The 18,229-nt window shown below is 37.7% G+C and overlaps 1 protein-coding gene across 1 annotated transcript in view; it reads right to left on the bottom strand.

Annotated features, from left to right (window-relative positions):
* The window catches only part of LOC129278977 (structural maintenance of chromosomes protein 4-like), a 30,337-nt gene extending 21,389 nt beyond the window's left edge, over positions 1 to 8,948 (bottom strand). The window contains exons 1-8 of the mRNA XM_064111556.1: positions 8,719 to 8,948; positions 8,029 to 8,223; positions 7,210 to 7,389; positions 5,482 to 5,646; positions 4,261 to 4,388; positions 2,616 to 2,756; positions 1,931 to 2,081; positions 108 to 272 (exon numbers count right to left, since the gene is read on the bottom strand). Of these exons, the coding sequence (XP_063967626.1) occupies positions 108 to 272; positions 1,931 to 2,081; positions 2,616 to 2,756; positions 4,261 to 4,388; positions 5,482 to 5,646; positions 7,210 to 7,389; positions 8,029 to 8,223; positions 8,719 to 8,910 (1,317 nt within the window). The 5' untranslated portion in view covers positions 8,911 to 8,948. The remainder of the gene's footprint in view (positions 1 to 107; positions 273 to 1,930; positions 2,082 to 2,615; positions 2,757 to 4,260; positions 4,389 to 5,481; positions 5,647 to 7,209; positions 7,390 to 8,028; positions 8,224 to 8,718) is intronic.
* Between the last annotated feature and the right edge of the window lie 9,281 nt (positions 8,949 to 18,229).

Genomic DNA, 18,229 nt, shown 5'->3' on the forward strand with positions numbered 1-18,229 from the left:
TACAACTTAATACAAATTTTGACACTTTTGGCTGCCCATAATTTTAGCACATAATTAGACCATGGTCTAAGTTAAACCTGACTTCAGAATACGGGCCATTGACTTACCTCCTTCTCTGCCTGTAATCCCTTTGTCTCTGTCTTGAGAGAAGCCATGATATCATTCATCTTACCCTCTTCTACTTTTAGCTTCTCCTCCAGACTCACTTTACGCTTCTCAAGTTCCTCAATCTCAATCTCACTATCCCCGGGGACTTTCAGTAATCCTTCCAGCTGTAAAGAGACATTACCAAGAAGAGATGTAATTTCAGTCAAGGGTATTATAAACTAAAGGTGACCTGATAAAAACAGAGTACAAGTAATATCGCACAAGTCGACCCTTACTCGAATATTAGTCCAAGTAGATGCAAAGTTTTAATAAAAATAGTTGCATTTATAAAGCGCTTCATATTCTATGTTTCTATCAAAGTGCTTCACATGTAATTATTATTATTACATTATCATTGGATAAATCCCTGTTCCACACATAAACTGCACCATGTCCACTCCTTGGGCAGCATCCTAGTGAGGCAACCGTTTTACCAGTGCAAACATGCCAATCTAATTACAATGAGGTTCAAATCCCAGTGGGTACCCATCGAACACCTGGGTTGAGAGTGACACGTGTGGATAAGTGCCTTGCCAAAGGACATTTGCTCCGGGTAGGATTCAAACCATCAACCCTTGGTTTAAGAGTCAAGTGACTTAACCACTACTCCACGACACCTCCATATTATGCAAAACATGTGCTATATACATGCACATGTAGCTCTTCTTCTTAGTCGAATGAATACAAAGTCAAACAGATTCCCGTGGTCCTAGAAGATTTGACTTTGGCTAAGTTACCTGTATTCACTCCAATTCTGGTGGGTGTTTCATAAAGCTGTTTTTAAGTTCCGAGCGACTTTACGACTGACTGGTGATCCATTCTCGTGGTAAATAATCTACATCAAATTTTCATTGATGCTAATTCAGCGCCTAAGAAAGGGCCACCAGTTGATCGTAAAGTCACTAAGAACTTACAAACAGCTTTATGAAACACCCACCTGCATATTTTCCAACCACACCCTCCCCCCCCCCCCCATTTTATACAAAGACACTTAACCCTCAATCTCCCGGGGTATTTTGATTCTTGTCAATCCCGGGGGGGGGGCCATTATGGCCCCCCCTTAAGATCTCGGCCGCCGATTGCGCGAGCGACGCAAAAATTTGCACACTGGTAGTGTGCGATGTAATCTACAAGGCTGTATGGTAAAATTTTCCAAAATAATGAGATTTTATTTTATATGAATTAATTATGCTAATTTATGCATAAATCATACTTTTTGCTATAATTCACTAAATAAAGCTCCTAGAATGCTAATTTTTGGTAAAAAAATTCTTTGTAGCAATCTTAACAATCGCAATTAAAAAAACTTCGGTTCGGAAATCAATTTCTTATGTATTTTATTGTTTTATAAATTTCTTATGTATTTCTTTGTTTTTTTACTTTTTGTTTTTTATTGTTTTTTCAATGGAAATCATTCCAGACTTAGTTCTGATCATAAACAAGGCAAAATTAATTCAGTTTAATCAGTAAAAGTAGAAATAATGATACATTTATGAATTTTGGCTAAATACACAATTTGCATTGGATTTGTACATGAAATCACGTTTATGAGCAGTTTTGGGTCTGACATGCACTTACATAATGTTGCGTAATGTCGTAACCGTGTACCCGGGCGTCACAAATTTGGTCTCAAAATTTGCGCGAGACTTGAAAGTAAAAAGTCAGTGAGCGACGAGGTCAAAAAAATTTGCGCAGCAGATATATCGCGAAAATTGTCAAGGGGGGGGCCATTATGGCCCCCCCCCCCCCGGGAGAATTAGGGTTAAATGCCACAAATCCGTACCTTTGTCTTCTCTTTCTGCAAGTTCTTGACAAGTTTCTTCTGTTTTTCTCTGGTGTGTTTCAGGTCCTCTCGACATTTCACATCTTGCCTCTCAAATTCAGCAAAGTCTGCCTTCTTCTGCTCTGCTACTTCTGCAAGTTTCTCATATTGTCTGAGGAGGGCAAAGAAATTAACATGTCTTTTTCTTTTTTCTTTTAAATCCAATTCTTAGAATTGTGCTCAGGAGAAAAACTGTATTCTGTGATAAAAAAACCTGTATTTTTCCCCCAAAAAAGTGTATTTCATAATAAAATGCTTGGCGCACTCGCTCATCGCGGCACTCAAGCTGCATGCAAGCTAAAATGCGCACTGCTCTTGCAGATGAAAAAAAAAAACATTGAAACATGTGTATATCTTCACCCTGGTTTTAACAAAATGACTGAAATTACATTGATATAATAACCATATTTGTGTACGTTTTATGAAATAGAGACATATAGATATTATTTTTCTCAATAAATTACAATTTAGTAAAAAAAAAAATAAAAAAAAGGTCTGAATGTGGGTTTTAACAATACACCCTGTATAGATTTGAAATTGAAAATGGATCTATCACTCAATTTGTAATCAATTAGAATACCATATAGTAATCCTTCATTATTGCTCTTATTATAGGTATCAATAAAAAGTGTGATCAAGACCTTACTTGTAGAGTTTTTTGTGTTCCTTGATCTTCTCTTTGTTCTCTAAAGCCAGAGTTTTGAGACCTTCCTCCATCTCTTTCAGTCCATCCTGGACAGCTTTCCTCTTCTCCTGGGCCTTCGCTTCATTCTCATTACACTCAGAGCTGGAATAAACATCACAGAGTAAAATCATTAAAAGGGAAAGTGGAAAGTTGTTTTTTTATATAAAAAGACAATTCCATCTCCCTCAATCCATCTTGGACAGCTTTCCTCTTCTCCTGTGCCTTGGCTTTATTCTCATTACACTCAGAGCTGAAGTAAACATCACAGAGTAAAATCATTAAAAGGGAAAGTGGAAAATTGTTTTTAATATAAAAAGACAAATCCGAAAAGCACAGAGGAGCGAGTTCTAAACGAGATCAAACAATAAGAAAGTTTACCCCTGCCAATTTTGCTATTTCAGCAAAGCCATCATTGCCAAAGATAAAACAAATGTAAAAATGATGAATAAATATAAAACCAAAAAAATATATTATGTACTTGTACTTGCTATCTATGCAAAAGAGTCAAATCTTTCCCAAAATCTTTCCCAAGATTAACAATTGTATGATGGTGGGACCTAAAGCTACGCACTTTTACAAATGATAAATGCTATGACAATTTAATATTTGAACGGATTGTCTTACCCTAATTTGTGAATTGTGATAAATATTCTAAAGATCATTGACCAAGCAGAAAATATTGCAAAGATCACTATAACAAAAATCCTGCTGTGTTTTCCGAACACCTCTTGATTTTGCCGCCCAATGAAGGGGTCCTAAAGCTACCAACTTGATGAATCATGCAAAGAAATAGCATTTCCTGTGCCTCAATTTTTAAAATGTGTTCACATTATTATGAAATTAAAAGGAATATAACTCTAAAATTCCAAACATTTGCTGGTTTTCTATGCATTCAAGGATTTATAACAGCCTCTGTAGAAAAAATTGAATAGGAATCGTTTGGCACACTGCAGTCATAGCTCCACACACAGTGTGCATACAAAGGCATCTTCAGATTCAGAAATACCATGCAATGCTGGGACAGAACTGGTAGAATACTGAAACAAATTTACCATAGCCCGTATTCTGAACTCTGGTGTTTTTGTTTATGTACTCTATGATGCAGAAATAAAGAAATTAGGGCAAGATGAACAAAAACATCATACAATGACGGACATGACGTCATGGGCCCATTTCATAGAGGACTTTCAACTGTTGCAACTTTGCCATTATGGCAACTACCACGGAAACCTTGATTTATGATTGGCTGCTGAGCCCTGTTTCCATGGTAGTTGCCATAATGGCAAAGTTACAACGGTTGTAAGTCCTTTACGAAACGGGCCCCATATCTTTTGACCAACAGACTAACAGACCACCAAACCAACAGGAAAACTAATTATTAGGTTTCTGCCGAACTTCGTTCAGGCGAGAACAAAATTCATAACTTTCTGGGAATCATAGCTAAACTGTTCTTTCATCTTTCATCATTAAATCATGGGGGAAGGTGCAGTTATCATGAGAAACATACAATGTGAACAAAATCATGACATTTTCAGCTTCCCGTAATGTAAAGCACAGAGTTAGAACAAGGGAAGGAGGCTATAAAGCTGTGACATGTCAAACTTACATGTACTTCTGGTAGAGTTTGTTCTTTTTCTTGGTCACCTCATTCTCAGTCTTGAGGAATTCCTGGGCTTCTTTCATTGGTTTCTCCAACTCTTCCATCTCTGATTCCACTGCCTTGACACGGGTTAACTGGTCAGTTATAAATCAAGATGGTACACAAATAGTGAATAGGCATGAGTGCCATGGTGCGAGATTTTCGCATAAGGCAAAATAAAGATGCTTTATTGAATAGAACGTCTCTTTCTTTCACCAAATGTGAAATGTTGCACCATTGCACGAATAAGAATATTCGCTATTTGTGTTGTACAACGCCTCGGAAATTGGCAAAAATACAAATAATCGATTTTTTTTCAATGAAAGCAAAAGGAAAATCCCTCAAACGCACATTAGATCTACAGAAGCAATGCACATTTAGCCAGAAAGCCCTATGCGTATTGCAACTGCATTTACAAGCACATGCAATGCGGTGAATCATAATTTTTATAGTGACTTCACCTTTTCCTGACCCGTGCAACGGTACATTATGGCCGGTACATGTGCAACGGTACGACTGTTTGACATTAAGCCTCCCATTTGCTCGTGTACAACAAGCTAAGTAGACATTGTGCAATACTCAATAAAAAGCCACATAGCCAGTTCAGTTATAAAAACTGCTCTACCAGAGGGTCCTGCATAACATTATAAAGTTAACATTACCCTTCCATTTATATGCTGAGTGCCAAGCTAGAAGGCAGAAGTTTCCATTTCTAAGAGTCTTTGAAATAGTTTGGCTGAGAATTGAACCCTTGACCCGAGTTCCAGTTCACGAGATGGGGATTCTAGTCCTGAACCACTACGCCAGGTTAAATTGGTCACTACGAGGATTAAAAACTATTTAAGAAACTCTTTGGCCTGTTGCAGACAGGGTTGAGTTTTAACTGCAACTCACAAAATCAAATGGAAGTCCCCAATGTGCACTTCTAATTTGGTTTTAGAATCAAGTTTTGCTTGATACTTTGCATTTGAATGTGCCACTCCTGCAATGGGGAGCTGTTGTGGAGTTGGTGAAAACAATCATGGTGAGCTTTCAAGTTATGGAAATTCAGTGACATACAAGTAAGAGAATCTTGAAAATGAAAACGTCAATAGCTGGATTTATATAGCCCATTTTCTAGAGGATTCAAAGTGCAACAATTTTTACCCCTGCTTTAGCTCAATTCACCGCTTTACAATAATAGCTTACCTTTTCGCCCCTTTCCTCATTGAGTTCTTCTACTTTCTTTGCGAGCTCCTCGATGGATTCCTTGAACTGGTTGCTTCCGATGATGTCCTCAAGGTATTCTAGCATGCCTTCCTCATGTTCTGTCTGGGCTTTGGGTTTCATCATGGCTATCTGCTCGACCTCTCCCTACAAACAGAGAGTTCGTCAACAATGGAAAGACTTTCAATCTTATTGCATTTAAAGGGGAATCCGGCCATGGTCAAGAATGTTGTGTTGAAAAGGAGAAAAATAAATTTAAACAGAATGGTGAAAGTTTGAAAGATATCGGACAAGCAATAAGAAAGTTATGGCTGCTTTAAAATAGAGATCCGGTTATCCCTAAGACTATGTAGATTTCAAATTGGCAACTGTGTAAGTAAAATATTACATGTACAAGGGGCAAGGACAACTTTCTCACAGGCTGTGTACCCAATTATCAGGGATTTGTGATTTTCTCCATTCCCCTGGGGCGGTAATCTTCATATAGCCCAGGTAGTATACTGTTTTATGTCCTCATGAAAAAAATAATAATTTGAAGTAAAACTTTTGAAAAAATGACATTTTAGCCATTTTATTTATTGGAGTACATGGTAGAGTAGTCCTTGCCTTACATCACTATGACATATGCAACCAATTTGAAGTCTCCATGGGTAAAGTGATTACCAATATTTACAACTTTTTAAAATTCATAACTTTCTAATTGTTTGTCTGATAGTTTTCAAACTTTCACCTATCAACTTGTCTGATTTTTCTTTTTCCTCTAAAAACAAGTTTTTATTTGGGTTGGTTTCCCCTTTAAGAATACAGGCAACTCTATCTGCTCAGTCAATCTCTTGGGACCACAGAAATTTGTTCCGAAAATTCCCCAAAAGTCTTGTACAAAATAAGAACACACAGGATCACCAAGGGTGAAAAAAATTGTTATTTTTCTCTCCCTAAATGGAAGACAGTTGAAAGGTATAAAAGGTCTTGGGTAATCATTTACATCTGAAATTAATTTTGGATGAGATTATCATTTTACGATTTTTGTGCATTTTTCTGCAGATGATACAAGTGAGTATATAGACTAACTCAAGGTAGGTAGTGTTATTTCTACAGGACCATTTTTTCCCTTCACATCGAGGGTGATTGCTGAATCTTGAGGGCTATTTCTTTCACTTTCAGGGCATATGTTTTATGCAACCAGTAAGCAAATTGTGCAGTAAATGTAAATACCATTATTCTACCAAATGTAGAAAATTAATTTCTCATTACACTCAGAGCTGAAATTTCTTATTCCTGAATATTGTTGGATGGTTACCCCACAGCATGCAATTTATGGCATTTTAGGGGCGATTTGAGCTGGCATAGGGGCAAAATTGCCCATCATCCTCATGTATTTGCTATGCTAATGTAGCTTTGCCCCCCCCCCCCCCCCATGCAGTGTTAGGTCATAGCACTGGCACACAAATGAATGGGGGGGGGGAGCTTGGAAGGCCATGGACCCCCAAAAATTTTCACGACCAAGAAAACAGGGAGAAAGGAATTGGCAAGGAAAGAGCTGAAATATAATATTATTTTTCTACATATTATTTCAAACTCTATTGATAACAAAATTAGATTTTGTGATAAAAAGGTCAAAATTTAGACTCACTCGCAGCTGTTAAAGAAATTTTGCCCCATACACCATTTCTGGCCCCCTTAAAATGTTTGGCTTATTACGCTACTGACCTGTAGGATGAGGAACCTATTGTGATCGAGGTCTACTCCAGCTTGCCTGAGGAGAGCCGTGCATTCTTTGAAGTTGACCTTCTTTCCGTCCAGGTAGTAGCTGCTGCTGTTGTCCTTGTGCGCTGTCCTTGACACCACAAACTGACTGTTGGGTACCACTTCGTACTCATCGACCCCGGCCTATTCAATATAGGGAAATACATCGAGGGGCGTTTCACAAAGCAGTTCCAAAGTTACAAGCGACTTTACGAATGACCGAGTCATTTCTCATGAGCTAAATTCACACCCATGATTATTTGGTGCGCATTTATAACTTTTCTCAAGAAAGGATCACCAGTCATTCGTAAAGTTGCTCACCCTACACGATTCAACTACGGTACGATTTACAAAGAAATGAATTTTTCATAAAATATGAAAGTTTCAAGAAGTAAAATTATTCCAGTTGAAGTTTGGCATATATGTGTAAATGCGAGGAATACTAAAATTCAAATTCTCTTTTGATGCAAGCCTTCTGACCTGAGTAGTATTCAAATCATCTTTAAGTTGCAGTTGATGATAACGTCATTACAATTTGGAATTGAATATGCTTTCATTATCTTTTCGACAGGAATGCAAGAATTTCAATTAGATCATACAGTGTATATCACTATTCGGAACTTTGATCGGTATCTTTTTAATAAGGTTTTATAGGTAGGAATATTCATATCAAATGCTACTACAATTTCTTTAATATCAGATTATCACAATAGATTATGCATTGTATGCCGGAGTTAAACCAACATAATTTTCATAAGTTTCCTAAAAAAACCTCTTACTCACCCCTGTATCAATGATCTTCTGAAAGTGGACAGCTACGGTGCAGCTCTTCAGGTCCTTGTGATCCTCCGACTTATGGATGAGAACTGACAGTTTCTTGGATCGAATCTTTGAAGCACGGTAGCCAAAGACGAACAGCATGGAATCGATGACATTAGACTTTCCACTTCCATTCGGCCCAATAATGCAAGAGAAACTCTGCATATAAATACAGCCGTGGAATAATTTTCCTGGTAGCACATCACAAATTACTCCACATTTTTTTAGGATTACTCCACAAAATTTCTGAATTATTTTCTGGTATATATGACTAAAAAGAACCAGAACATAGTTGAAATCTCTCACAACCAGAAATGCTAATCCAATTCGAGAAGAAAAATTATTCTCTGGAATAATATCAAACTTGGATTGAACTCTTTCTCCCTCTCTCTCTCTCTTACTCCTTTATTCTCTTTTCAGGTAAGCAGGGCAGAAATTTAGTACATACATATTCACAACTATAAATCCTGGTACAGTAGTTTTCAATAGAGCTGAAAATCAATAACAATTCTGTCACATGTGAAACTTGTGCTATCAAAATGGACATTCTCTGCAACCGGATTCTAATTCTGGCCTTGTCCCCAACAAAATTTTAGATGGAAACGTTCGACATAGGGACAATCCAAGACTGCTTCATGTTCTACACCAACTTACCTTATGGAACGGGCCGAGGACTACTTTGCCTGCGTAAGACTTGAAGTTTTCAGTCACAATCTGCGTGATCAGGAGCCTGGGTTGTGCTGTGGGAGTCGAGGGTTCCTGAGGTATGGACTCATTGGTGTCCATGGGCTGGCTTTCTGCTTCACCCTCAGCCTTGCCTTGCTCTGGTTCCGCTAACACTGGCATCTTGTTGCAGTCCTGGTGAATATAGATAAGGAAAAAATAAGCACTGAGTCAATAAATAAACTGACTGATTCTACAGTGTCTCAAGGAATTATTTGAACACAATACTATTACTAGGGTAGGCCAGAAAATGGCACTAGATTTGTGCTGTAGACATGTGTCCAAAATGTCAATACCGTTGGTTAGTTGGCCTCGAATATTCTTTCTATATTTTGAGTGAACAATGTAGACCAACTTAGTGATTTCTTCACATTTTCTGGCAGCCAAGTTGATTATCTATTGATGTGACATGTTTCCACTGCCCCACTCAGAGGCTCACACAGTCTAGGTCAGCATTTAAAGACTTTGAAATGCCTATTTTTAGCCACTAGCCCACACAGTATAGCATATAGGGATGGACCAATATGCATTTTCCAGCACATTTTGTGGAGTATCTTTCACTATTTAGGAAATTTTGAGGTAAGTTTCGAGCAATGTCTGTGATAATAATGCTAATAAAGAATACATCAAGGTAAGGCCGCTGAAACTCGATGTTGAGTTTTCCGTCGCCCGTCCGCGTTATGAAATTTGGCCCGCGTTTGAAAATCAAATTCTTAAAATAATTTATTATTTTACTATTTTGACATAGATCTAGATTCAAAACTGATATAAAACATTTATATAAGCTTTTCACTCGCACAATTACTTGTATACCCGGTATCTTGTAAATACCTGTAAATCTTTTCTTTTTTTCTTGTGAATGGAATGATGCTGCATGCTCAACCATAACGTTAGTCAAACTCGTAGAATCAACCCAGCCATGGCCATGCAACAATGCGCCCGCGCCGCGCTCCAGCAAGTATGCACAAAGATTTACTTTGGTCAGTGTTTTGAACAAATCACGCACGCAACAGCGATAGTACACATGTACGTACATGTACAGTACGTGTACGGTGCAGGCAGAATCTCAATATGATCTCATCGCCGAGCAAGGCCAAGGGCCTAGGATTTTTAATATTTGACGAAAAAATGACGATGTTCTTGTCAGTGACTATTCAAAATCATCAAAATGGCAACACGCTGTTACCATACACGATCACTAACATCGGTCAGATAGAAACTTTTTGACATTTTTAGGGCGATCCTCGCGATGGAAAACTTAGATCATGTACATGTAGATGAGAATGCAAAAATGACCATGGTGTATTAAATGGATTTATTAATGTTTAGATCCATGTTTGTCTGATTTAAATTTCCCATTTCATTTATTGTACTAGTATACTTAACAATATTTTACAAAATGCCAAAAATTTAATTTATAAATTCATTTACTATATACTTTGTGTATTTATACCCCGCTCCGATCTCTCATTGCGGTGTGTCCAGTCCATGTCAATAAGGTAGGGAGGCTCTCAGTGAGAAGGAAAATTAAAGGGACATCCAAGCAAAGAATCAGTGTTATGTGTTGATATGTGACGTATCCCCTACCACTACCAAGCCACCTTAGATCTACAATTACAGTATGAAACAGCAATACAATCCACTCCTTTTCACACATAACTCAAATGAAGATATAAACAGTGTATATGTTGAGATATTACATATTTATTGAGTGTATTGCAGAAAATGTCCAAATTAACAAATAAAAGTGTGTTAAAAGGTTACAAAAGGTCAAACTTTCATCTTCTAGAAAATAATGAATAATGAAATCGGTTCCTCATTATGAGCTGGAAAAAATGGGATGGGAAACTCAACATCGAGTTTCATTGGCCTAATGCTTTTTAGTAGAAATGCTGTTTCGTTTTTTGTTTTTTTTTGTCACTTGTCCTACCTAGATCTAGAATCTACCTACTGTAACTAGGGCTGAGTGAGTCAAAACATTTAAACGCTGTTCAAATGACCATTAAAAGCATAAACGTCTATTTATTTTGCTAGCCGTTTATCTACATGTCTACATGTAGGTCCTAATCAATGCCAAGTGGTGGGCGAAAAATAAAACCTTTTATAAAAAGAAATTTTTCTTAATAGTTTTCAACAAAATTACAATATTTTTAAGGAATAGATTCTAATGGAAAATGGATGCCCATTTCACGGATTTAAAGATGCAAAATCTGACATTTTAGCAACTTTTGGTGTGTGTTTTCTTCTTACCCCTGCTGGTTAATCATAAACACCCTTTTATTAATATGCTTTTCAAATGCACATATTTTCCTTAACCCTGGGAAATTGGTGCCTAAAAACTTTCATGAACACATAACAGAAAAAGGAAACAATGATCAATTATTTTGATTCGATTTTCTGTTATGTGAACACCAAAGAGAAAAAGGAAACAAAAAATTCAATTCAATTTGGTTTTTTTCAAAGGAAAAACCAAAATTTGAAATATGTAGAGTAAAACGGAAAAATAAACGTTTTTTTCTCACTTCAATTTCAGACTGTTTTCCTGTATTTAATTTTTTACACATTCATGACATTCAATTTTCATCACTGACACTGACTGTTCATTTTTTTATTTTTCTTGAATCATAATCAGGGTGCGACAAACCCGCTTGCCCGGGGCAAGTGAAAATGACGTGCGGGCAAGCATTTCTCAAAGTCAATTGCCCGATCGGGCAAGTGGTTGTTTTGAAAATGAAAAGATAAATTGACAGTAAAGTTTAATAATTTTTTGATAAATTGGAATTATCGGCCAATTATCTCTCATACAATGTCATACCAGTCAAAAAACAGTGGAAACATGTCAAATCAGCGCCAATTTACCGACAAAAGGCGACAATTTATCGCCAGCGGTCCCGTTCGATGGAGGCTGCCATCTTACTTTCTAAACTACAATGTGCGCATGCGCTACTAATCGACGAAGGAGCTAGCTGCTGCTGGGGAAACCCCTCTCTCGCCCTCTGAGCGCATGTACGGACGTACACGAGCGATCGCGATCGAGCCAGCCGAGTCTCGAGCTAGATCGCGCTGAATGCATGCAAGCTTCGGACTGACTCGGCCAGGACCAGATGTCCCGTATTTTATTCATTTCTAAAACATTTTAGTTTTTTTTTATTTCAAAAATATATTAAAAAAACACCAAATATTATAAGGATTTTTGTTATATGATTGGATTGTTTTTATTTGCTTGAAGTTTGAACTTTTTCCTCTTTCGTTCTTTTCTATCCTTCTATCTTAATTTTTCCTTCTTGCCCTTTTTTGTTACATATCTATTTTTATTTCCTGATCCTTTCTCTCTCTCTCTCTGTTCATTTTCTTTCTTTCCTTCTTTCTCTTACTTGCCTTCTTTAGCCTATTACATTTCCTTTTTTTTTTTTCCTTCATTCCTTCTCCCTTCCACTAATTTTTTCCTTCCATTATTTTCTCTTTTTTTCATTCTGGCCTCCCTTCATTCTTTCCTCCCTCTCTTTCCTCCTTTCTTTCTTTCATTATTTATTTCATTTTGTCCTTATTCTTTTCCCTTATACTTTCTTTCCTAGCTTTCTTCCTTCCTTCCTGTTTTCTTCTTTCTTTGTTTCTTTCTTTCCAAGAATGAAGGAAAATTTTCTTTCCTTCATTCTTTCTTTCCTCCTCCTTTTTTCTTACTTTCTTTTTGTCTTTCTCTTCTTTGTTTTGACTTTCACACATTTATTCTACTTCCCTTTTCTTTTTTTCTTTCTATATTCAATTCAAAGAATGACAGAAACCTTTTTATCTATTTTTATTCTCTCATCCTTCTTTTATTAGAACTTTCTTATATTTTTATTATTTCCTTCATTTTTCTTTCGTTCTTCTCAATTCATCACTTTTCTTTCTCTCCTTCATTCTTTAGTTCACCCTCCCTTCCATTTCCAATTCTGTACTTTTTTCACAAGTCTAACACTGTTTAGCCTTCTTTCTTGAGCTTTTTTTTTGTCGATTGTTCCGTATTTCATTTTGTGAAATCTGGTCACCCTGGCCAGGACTCGGCTTCAACTTCAAACCAAATAAACAATGAGTCGTAAGACTAAAATAGGCAACTTTTGTCGTCGTGATCGGCGGCCAGAACAACTTGAACAAGAGTCAAGAAAAAGAAATGCCAAGCCAGGGCAGCGGCAGTAGGCTAAATCAAGTTCAGCCAAGACAGAAAAGAATAATAAAGAGCAAAATAATTTTTGAAAAAAATCGGGCAAGCAAATTTTTTTATCACTTGCCCGACAGCTAGGCCTAGGGCTAGGGGCTTAAGTTAGGGCAATTGTAGACAGGAATAACCGTCGTTTCTGGGGATTTATTCAACAATTTCTGACATTTTACTGTAATCCCCATTTACCGACGGTAGGGTGTACGTGTGGGCTCGCATGTGTTCTCATTCCCTCCCTTTTGTCAATTCACAGTCCAAAGTTTGATGTAATTTTACACATCGAATATACAATCTAAGGATGTATAAACAACAAACTTTTAAAACTTGATATGTCAATGTTTGAATACTTTAAACGATATAGATGAAAAAGGCATGCAAAATATACTTTACCGATGTTTAATTGGGTTGAACACGATAAAAATGGTCAAAATGGCAGCCAAACTATAAAATATTTACAAACGAACGTCAACAATCACGAATGTGATATCGATATTGCTTTCGATATTATACGATCTGCTCCATATGCGAACGAAACCGAAGATAAACGATACTACTTATACTAGTACTAGTACTAGTTATAATCGCGATATATCGATTCGAGACATTAAGTTAATAACGATAATGACGTCATTCAAGATGGCAACTTGCAAGAAAAACCGTCAGGTCAGGTGAAAATGTCTTAGATGACAGATTTCTCAATCATCCAGAGGATTTTTTTTCAATAACTCCCGCCCAAGGTATGCAATTACTTAAGTTATTTATATTTCCCTGATAATGGAAACCATGAAACTTTCAATTTTGCTTAAAAAACAGTTTTAAATCGCGATCTATAAAACGCTAGTTCACTATACGTTGGCTGTAGGTACGGGGCCCCATCCCCTTCAGTCTATGTATGGTGAGTGGAGCCAACGTAGTTCAGCGGAACAACCAAAATACAGAGACTGAAGCTTTTGGTCACTCCTAGTACCAATGAGGTCCAAACATTAACATGTATGGACCTCATAGGCGACAATGCGTTAAAAACAGGTTAGAACTTCTAAACGTACTGTTTCCTGCACCCAAGTATGATATTACTCCCAAAATATGAGTTTTGTCCTCGTTTGTTTATCATTTATTAAAAGATTGCCCATTAAATATATTCCTATTCCTAATTTGAATTTAATAAAATAAAGGGAAACTTACATTTAATTTTGAGTCATTTTTCGATCTTTTTTTGGCAGTCAGTCCGGTCACCGTCGAGTGCGATCAAAGCGGTATGAAGCTGATTTTCAGATCACGTGATACGTGTGGTCATCACCTGATCAATCGACTATCCTTTTTTAAAGACCGCAACAATTATAAATTTTATCATAAAATATATATAGAATGAATAATTGCATGATATTATATATATTTCTACAATTAAAAATATTTTGTGATATGAATTTAATATTTGACGTAAAAATCGCTATTTAACAAAATATTTATTAAAAATAAAAAATCAAACAAAATAAAAACGCCTTGGACACAGTGCAAAAAACCGAACAATTTGGCCGCGTTCTTAACAACTATCGTAAGGGGCGCTCTATTTATAAATAAAGTTGCATATGTAGCTGTCTACCGCGACAGGAACAGCCGCAGAATTGAAGCCAGAAGCGTGGGAAATTGCCAGAAAATTCAAGAAAAGAACCGGTGAGTCCGATTTAACAGTACTAATTTATTAAGTAACATTTATTGAATCATTACAAGTAATGTTGTAAATCGGATCAAAAATCAGATCGAAAATCGGATCGGCAGTTAAGCTTCTAAAATCGAAATCGAATCGAAAATCGAATCGGCGATGTTTAAAAACAAAGGAATACATCAAAATGTTGTTCGCGGTCGCGCGCATCTTCCTGACAAAGTCACAAAGACGAATGCATTGGAATGGAAGTCGCCAACATGCGCGATCGTTTGGAACATGTTTTAAAGCCAGGGGTTTTGAGGTGTTATAGCTTTAAAATAAACCGAGTGATTTTTATTAGAAAGATAAACGAAAGACGCATCTTCCGAGCAAAGGCGCAAAGGAAAATAAAATGAAAATATTTCTCATAGATCACAGGTTAATGAACGATCGGCGGGACATCTTTTAGAAGTATTTTTAGGTGCTAGCGATTTAGAATTATTGGAATGATCTCTTACGACGCATCATCTTAAAGTCGCAAGTGCAATTAAAATGAAGTAGAAGACGCAAGCACGCACGATGATTTGAAATATGTTATTAAAATGTTTTGGGTAGCTAGCGTTTTCAAATCAATTTGAAGTTCACGGCGGGGTCCGCTATCACCACGAGGTTGACGAGAAGATTTATATCATTATAAAGGGGGTAAGAGAGTAGCGCAGTGAGCTCCGTCGGTAATACGACCTTTCAAAGTTCACGGCGGCATCCGCTATCACCACGAGGTTGAAAATAAAATGTATATCATCATAAACGATGTAAGAGAGTAACGCAGTGAGCTCCGTCGGTAATACGACCTTTCAAAGTTCACGGCGGCATCCGCTATCACCACGAGGTTGAAAATAAAATGTATATCATCATAAACGATGTAAGAGAGTAACGCAATAAGCTCCGTCAGTAGCACGATCTTTAAAAGTTCACGGCGGGGTCCGCTATCACCACGAGGTTGAAAATAAAATGTAAATCATCATAAACGATGTAAGAGAGTAACGCAATGAGCTCCGTCAATAGTACGACCTTTCAAAGTTCACGGCGGCATCCGCTATCACCACGAGGTTGAAAATAAAATGTATATCATCATAAACGATGTAAGAGAGTAACACAATAAGCTCCGTCAGTAGCACGATCTTTAAAAGTTCACGGCGGGGTCCGCTATCACCACGAGGTTGAAAATAAAATGTATATCATCATAAACGATGTAAGAGAGTAACGCAATAAGCTCCGTCAGTAGCACGATCTTTAAAAGTTCACGGCGGGGTCCGCTATCACCACGAGGTTGAAAATAAAATGTAAATCATCATAAACGATGTAAGAGAGTAACGCAATGAGCTCCGTCAATAGTACGACCTTTCAAAGTTCACGGCGGCATCCGCTATCACCACGAGGTTGAAAATAGAATGTATATCATCATAAACGATGTAAGAGAGTAACGCAATAAGCTCCGTCAATAGTACAGTCTTTAAAAGTTTATGGCGGGGTCCGCTATCACCACGAGGTTGACGAGAAGATTTATATCATTATAAAGGGGGTAAGAGAGTAGCGCAGTGAGCTCCGTCGGTAATACGACCTTTCAAAGTTCACGGCGGGGTCCGCTATCACCACGAGGTTGAAAATAAAATGTAAATCATCATAAACGATGTAAGAGAGTAACGCAATGAGCTCCGTCAATAGTACGACCTTTCAAAGTTCACGGCGGCATCCGCTATCACCACGAGGTTGAAAATAAAATGTATATCATCATAAACGATGTAAGAGAGTAACGCAATAAGCTCCGTCAATAGTACAGTCTTTAAAGGTTTATGGCGGGGTCCGCTATCACCACGAGGTTGAAGAGAAGATTTATATCATTATAAACGGGGTTAGAGAGTAGCGCAGTGAGCTCCGTCGGTAATACGACCTTTCAAAATTCACGGCGGCTTCCGCTATCACCACGAGGTTGAAAATAAAATTAATATCATCATAAACGATGTAAGAGAGCAACGCAATAAGCTCCGTCAATAGTACAGTCTTTAAAAGTTTATGGCGGGGTCCGCTATCACCACGAAGTTGAAGAGAAGATTTATATCATTATAAACGATGTAAGAGAGTAACGCAATGAGCTCCGTCAGTAGCACGATCTTTAAAAGTTCACGGCGGGGTCCGCTATCACCACGAGGTTGAAAATAAAATGTATATCATCATAAATGATGTAAGAGAGTAACGCAATAAGCTCCGTCAATAGTACAGTCTTTAAAAGTTTATGGCGGGGTCCGCTATCACCACGAGGTTGAAGAGAAGATTTATATCATTATAAACGGGGTTAGAGAGTAGCGCAGTGAGCTCCGTCGGTAATACGACCTTTCAAAATTCACGGCGGCTTCCGCTATCACCACGAGGTTGAAAATAAAATTAATATCATCATAAACGATGTAAGAGAGCAACGCAATAAGCTCCGTCAATAGTACAGTCTTTAAAAGTTTATGGCGGGGTCCGCTATCACCACGAAGTTGAAGAGAAGATTTATATCATTATAAACGATGTAAGAGAGTAACGCAATAAGCTCCGTCAGTAGCACGATCTTTAAAAGTTCACGGCGGGGTCCGCTATCACCACGAGGTTGAAAATAAAATGTAAATCATCATAAACGATGTAAGAGAGTAACGCAATGAGCTCCGTCAATAGTACGACCTTTCAAAGTTCACGGCGGCATCCGCTATCACCACGAGGTTGAAAATAAAATGTATATCATCATAAACGATGTAAGAGAGTAACACAATAAGCTCCGTCAGTAGCACGATCTTTAAAAGTTCACGGCGGGGTCCGCTATCACCACGAGGTTGAAAATAAAATGTATATCATCATAAACGATGTAAGAGAGTAACGCAATAAGCTCCGTCAGTAGCACGATCTTTAAAAGTTCACGGCGGGGTCCGCTATCACCACGAGGTTGAAAATAAAATGTAAATCATCATAAACGATGTAAGAGAGTAACGCAATGAGCTCCGTCAATAGTACGACCTTTCAAAGTTCACGGCGGCATCCGCTATCACCACGAGGTTGAAAATAGAATGTATATCATCATAAACGATGTAAGAGAGTAACGCAATAAGCTCCGTCAATAGTACAGTCTTTAAAAGTTTATGGCGGGGTCCGCTATCACCACGAGGTTGACGAGAAGATTTATATCATTATAAAGGGGGTAAGAGAGTAGCGCAGTGAGCTCCGTCGGTAATACGACCTTTCAAAGTTCACGGCGGGGTCCGCTATCACCACGAGGTTGAAAATAAAATGTAAATCATCATAAACGATGTAAGAGAGTAACGCAATGAGCTCCGTCAATAGTACGACCTTTCAAAGTTCACGGCGGCATCCGCTATCACCACGAGGTTGAAAATAAAATGTATATCATCATAAACGATGTAAGAGAGTAACGCAATAAGCTCCGTCAATAGTACAGTCTTTAAAAGTTTATGGCGGGGTCCGCTATCACCACGAGGTTGAAGAGAAGATTTATATCATTATAAACGGGGTTAGAGAGTAGCGCAGTGAGCTCCGTCGGTAATACGACCTTT

The sequence above is a fragment of the Lytechinus pictus genome, chromosome 16 (genome assembly GCF_037042905.1).
Source record: "Lytechinus pictus isolate F3 Inbred chromosome 16, Lp3.0, whole genome shotgun sequence".
NCBI lineage: Eukaryota > Metazoa > Echinodermata > Echinoidea > Temnopleuroida > Toxopneustidae > Lytechinus > Lytechinus pictus.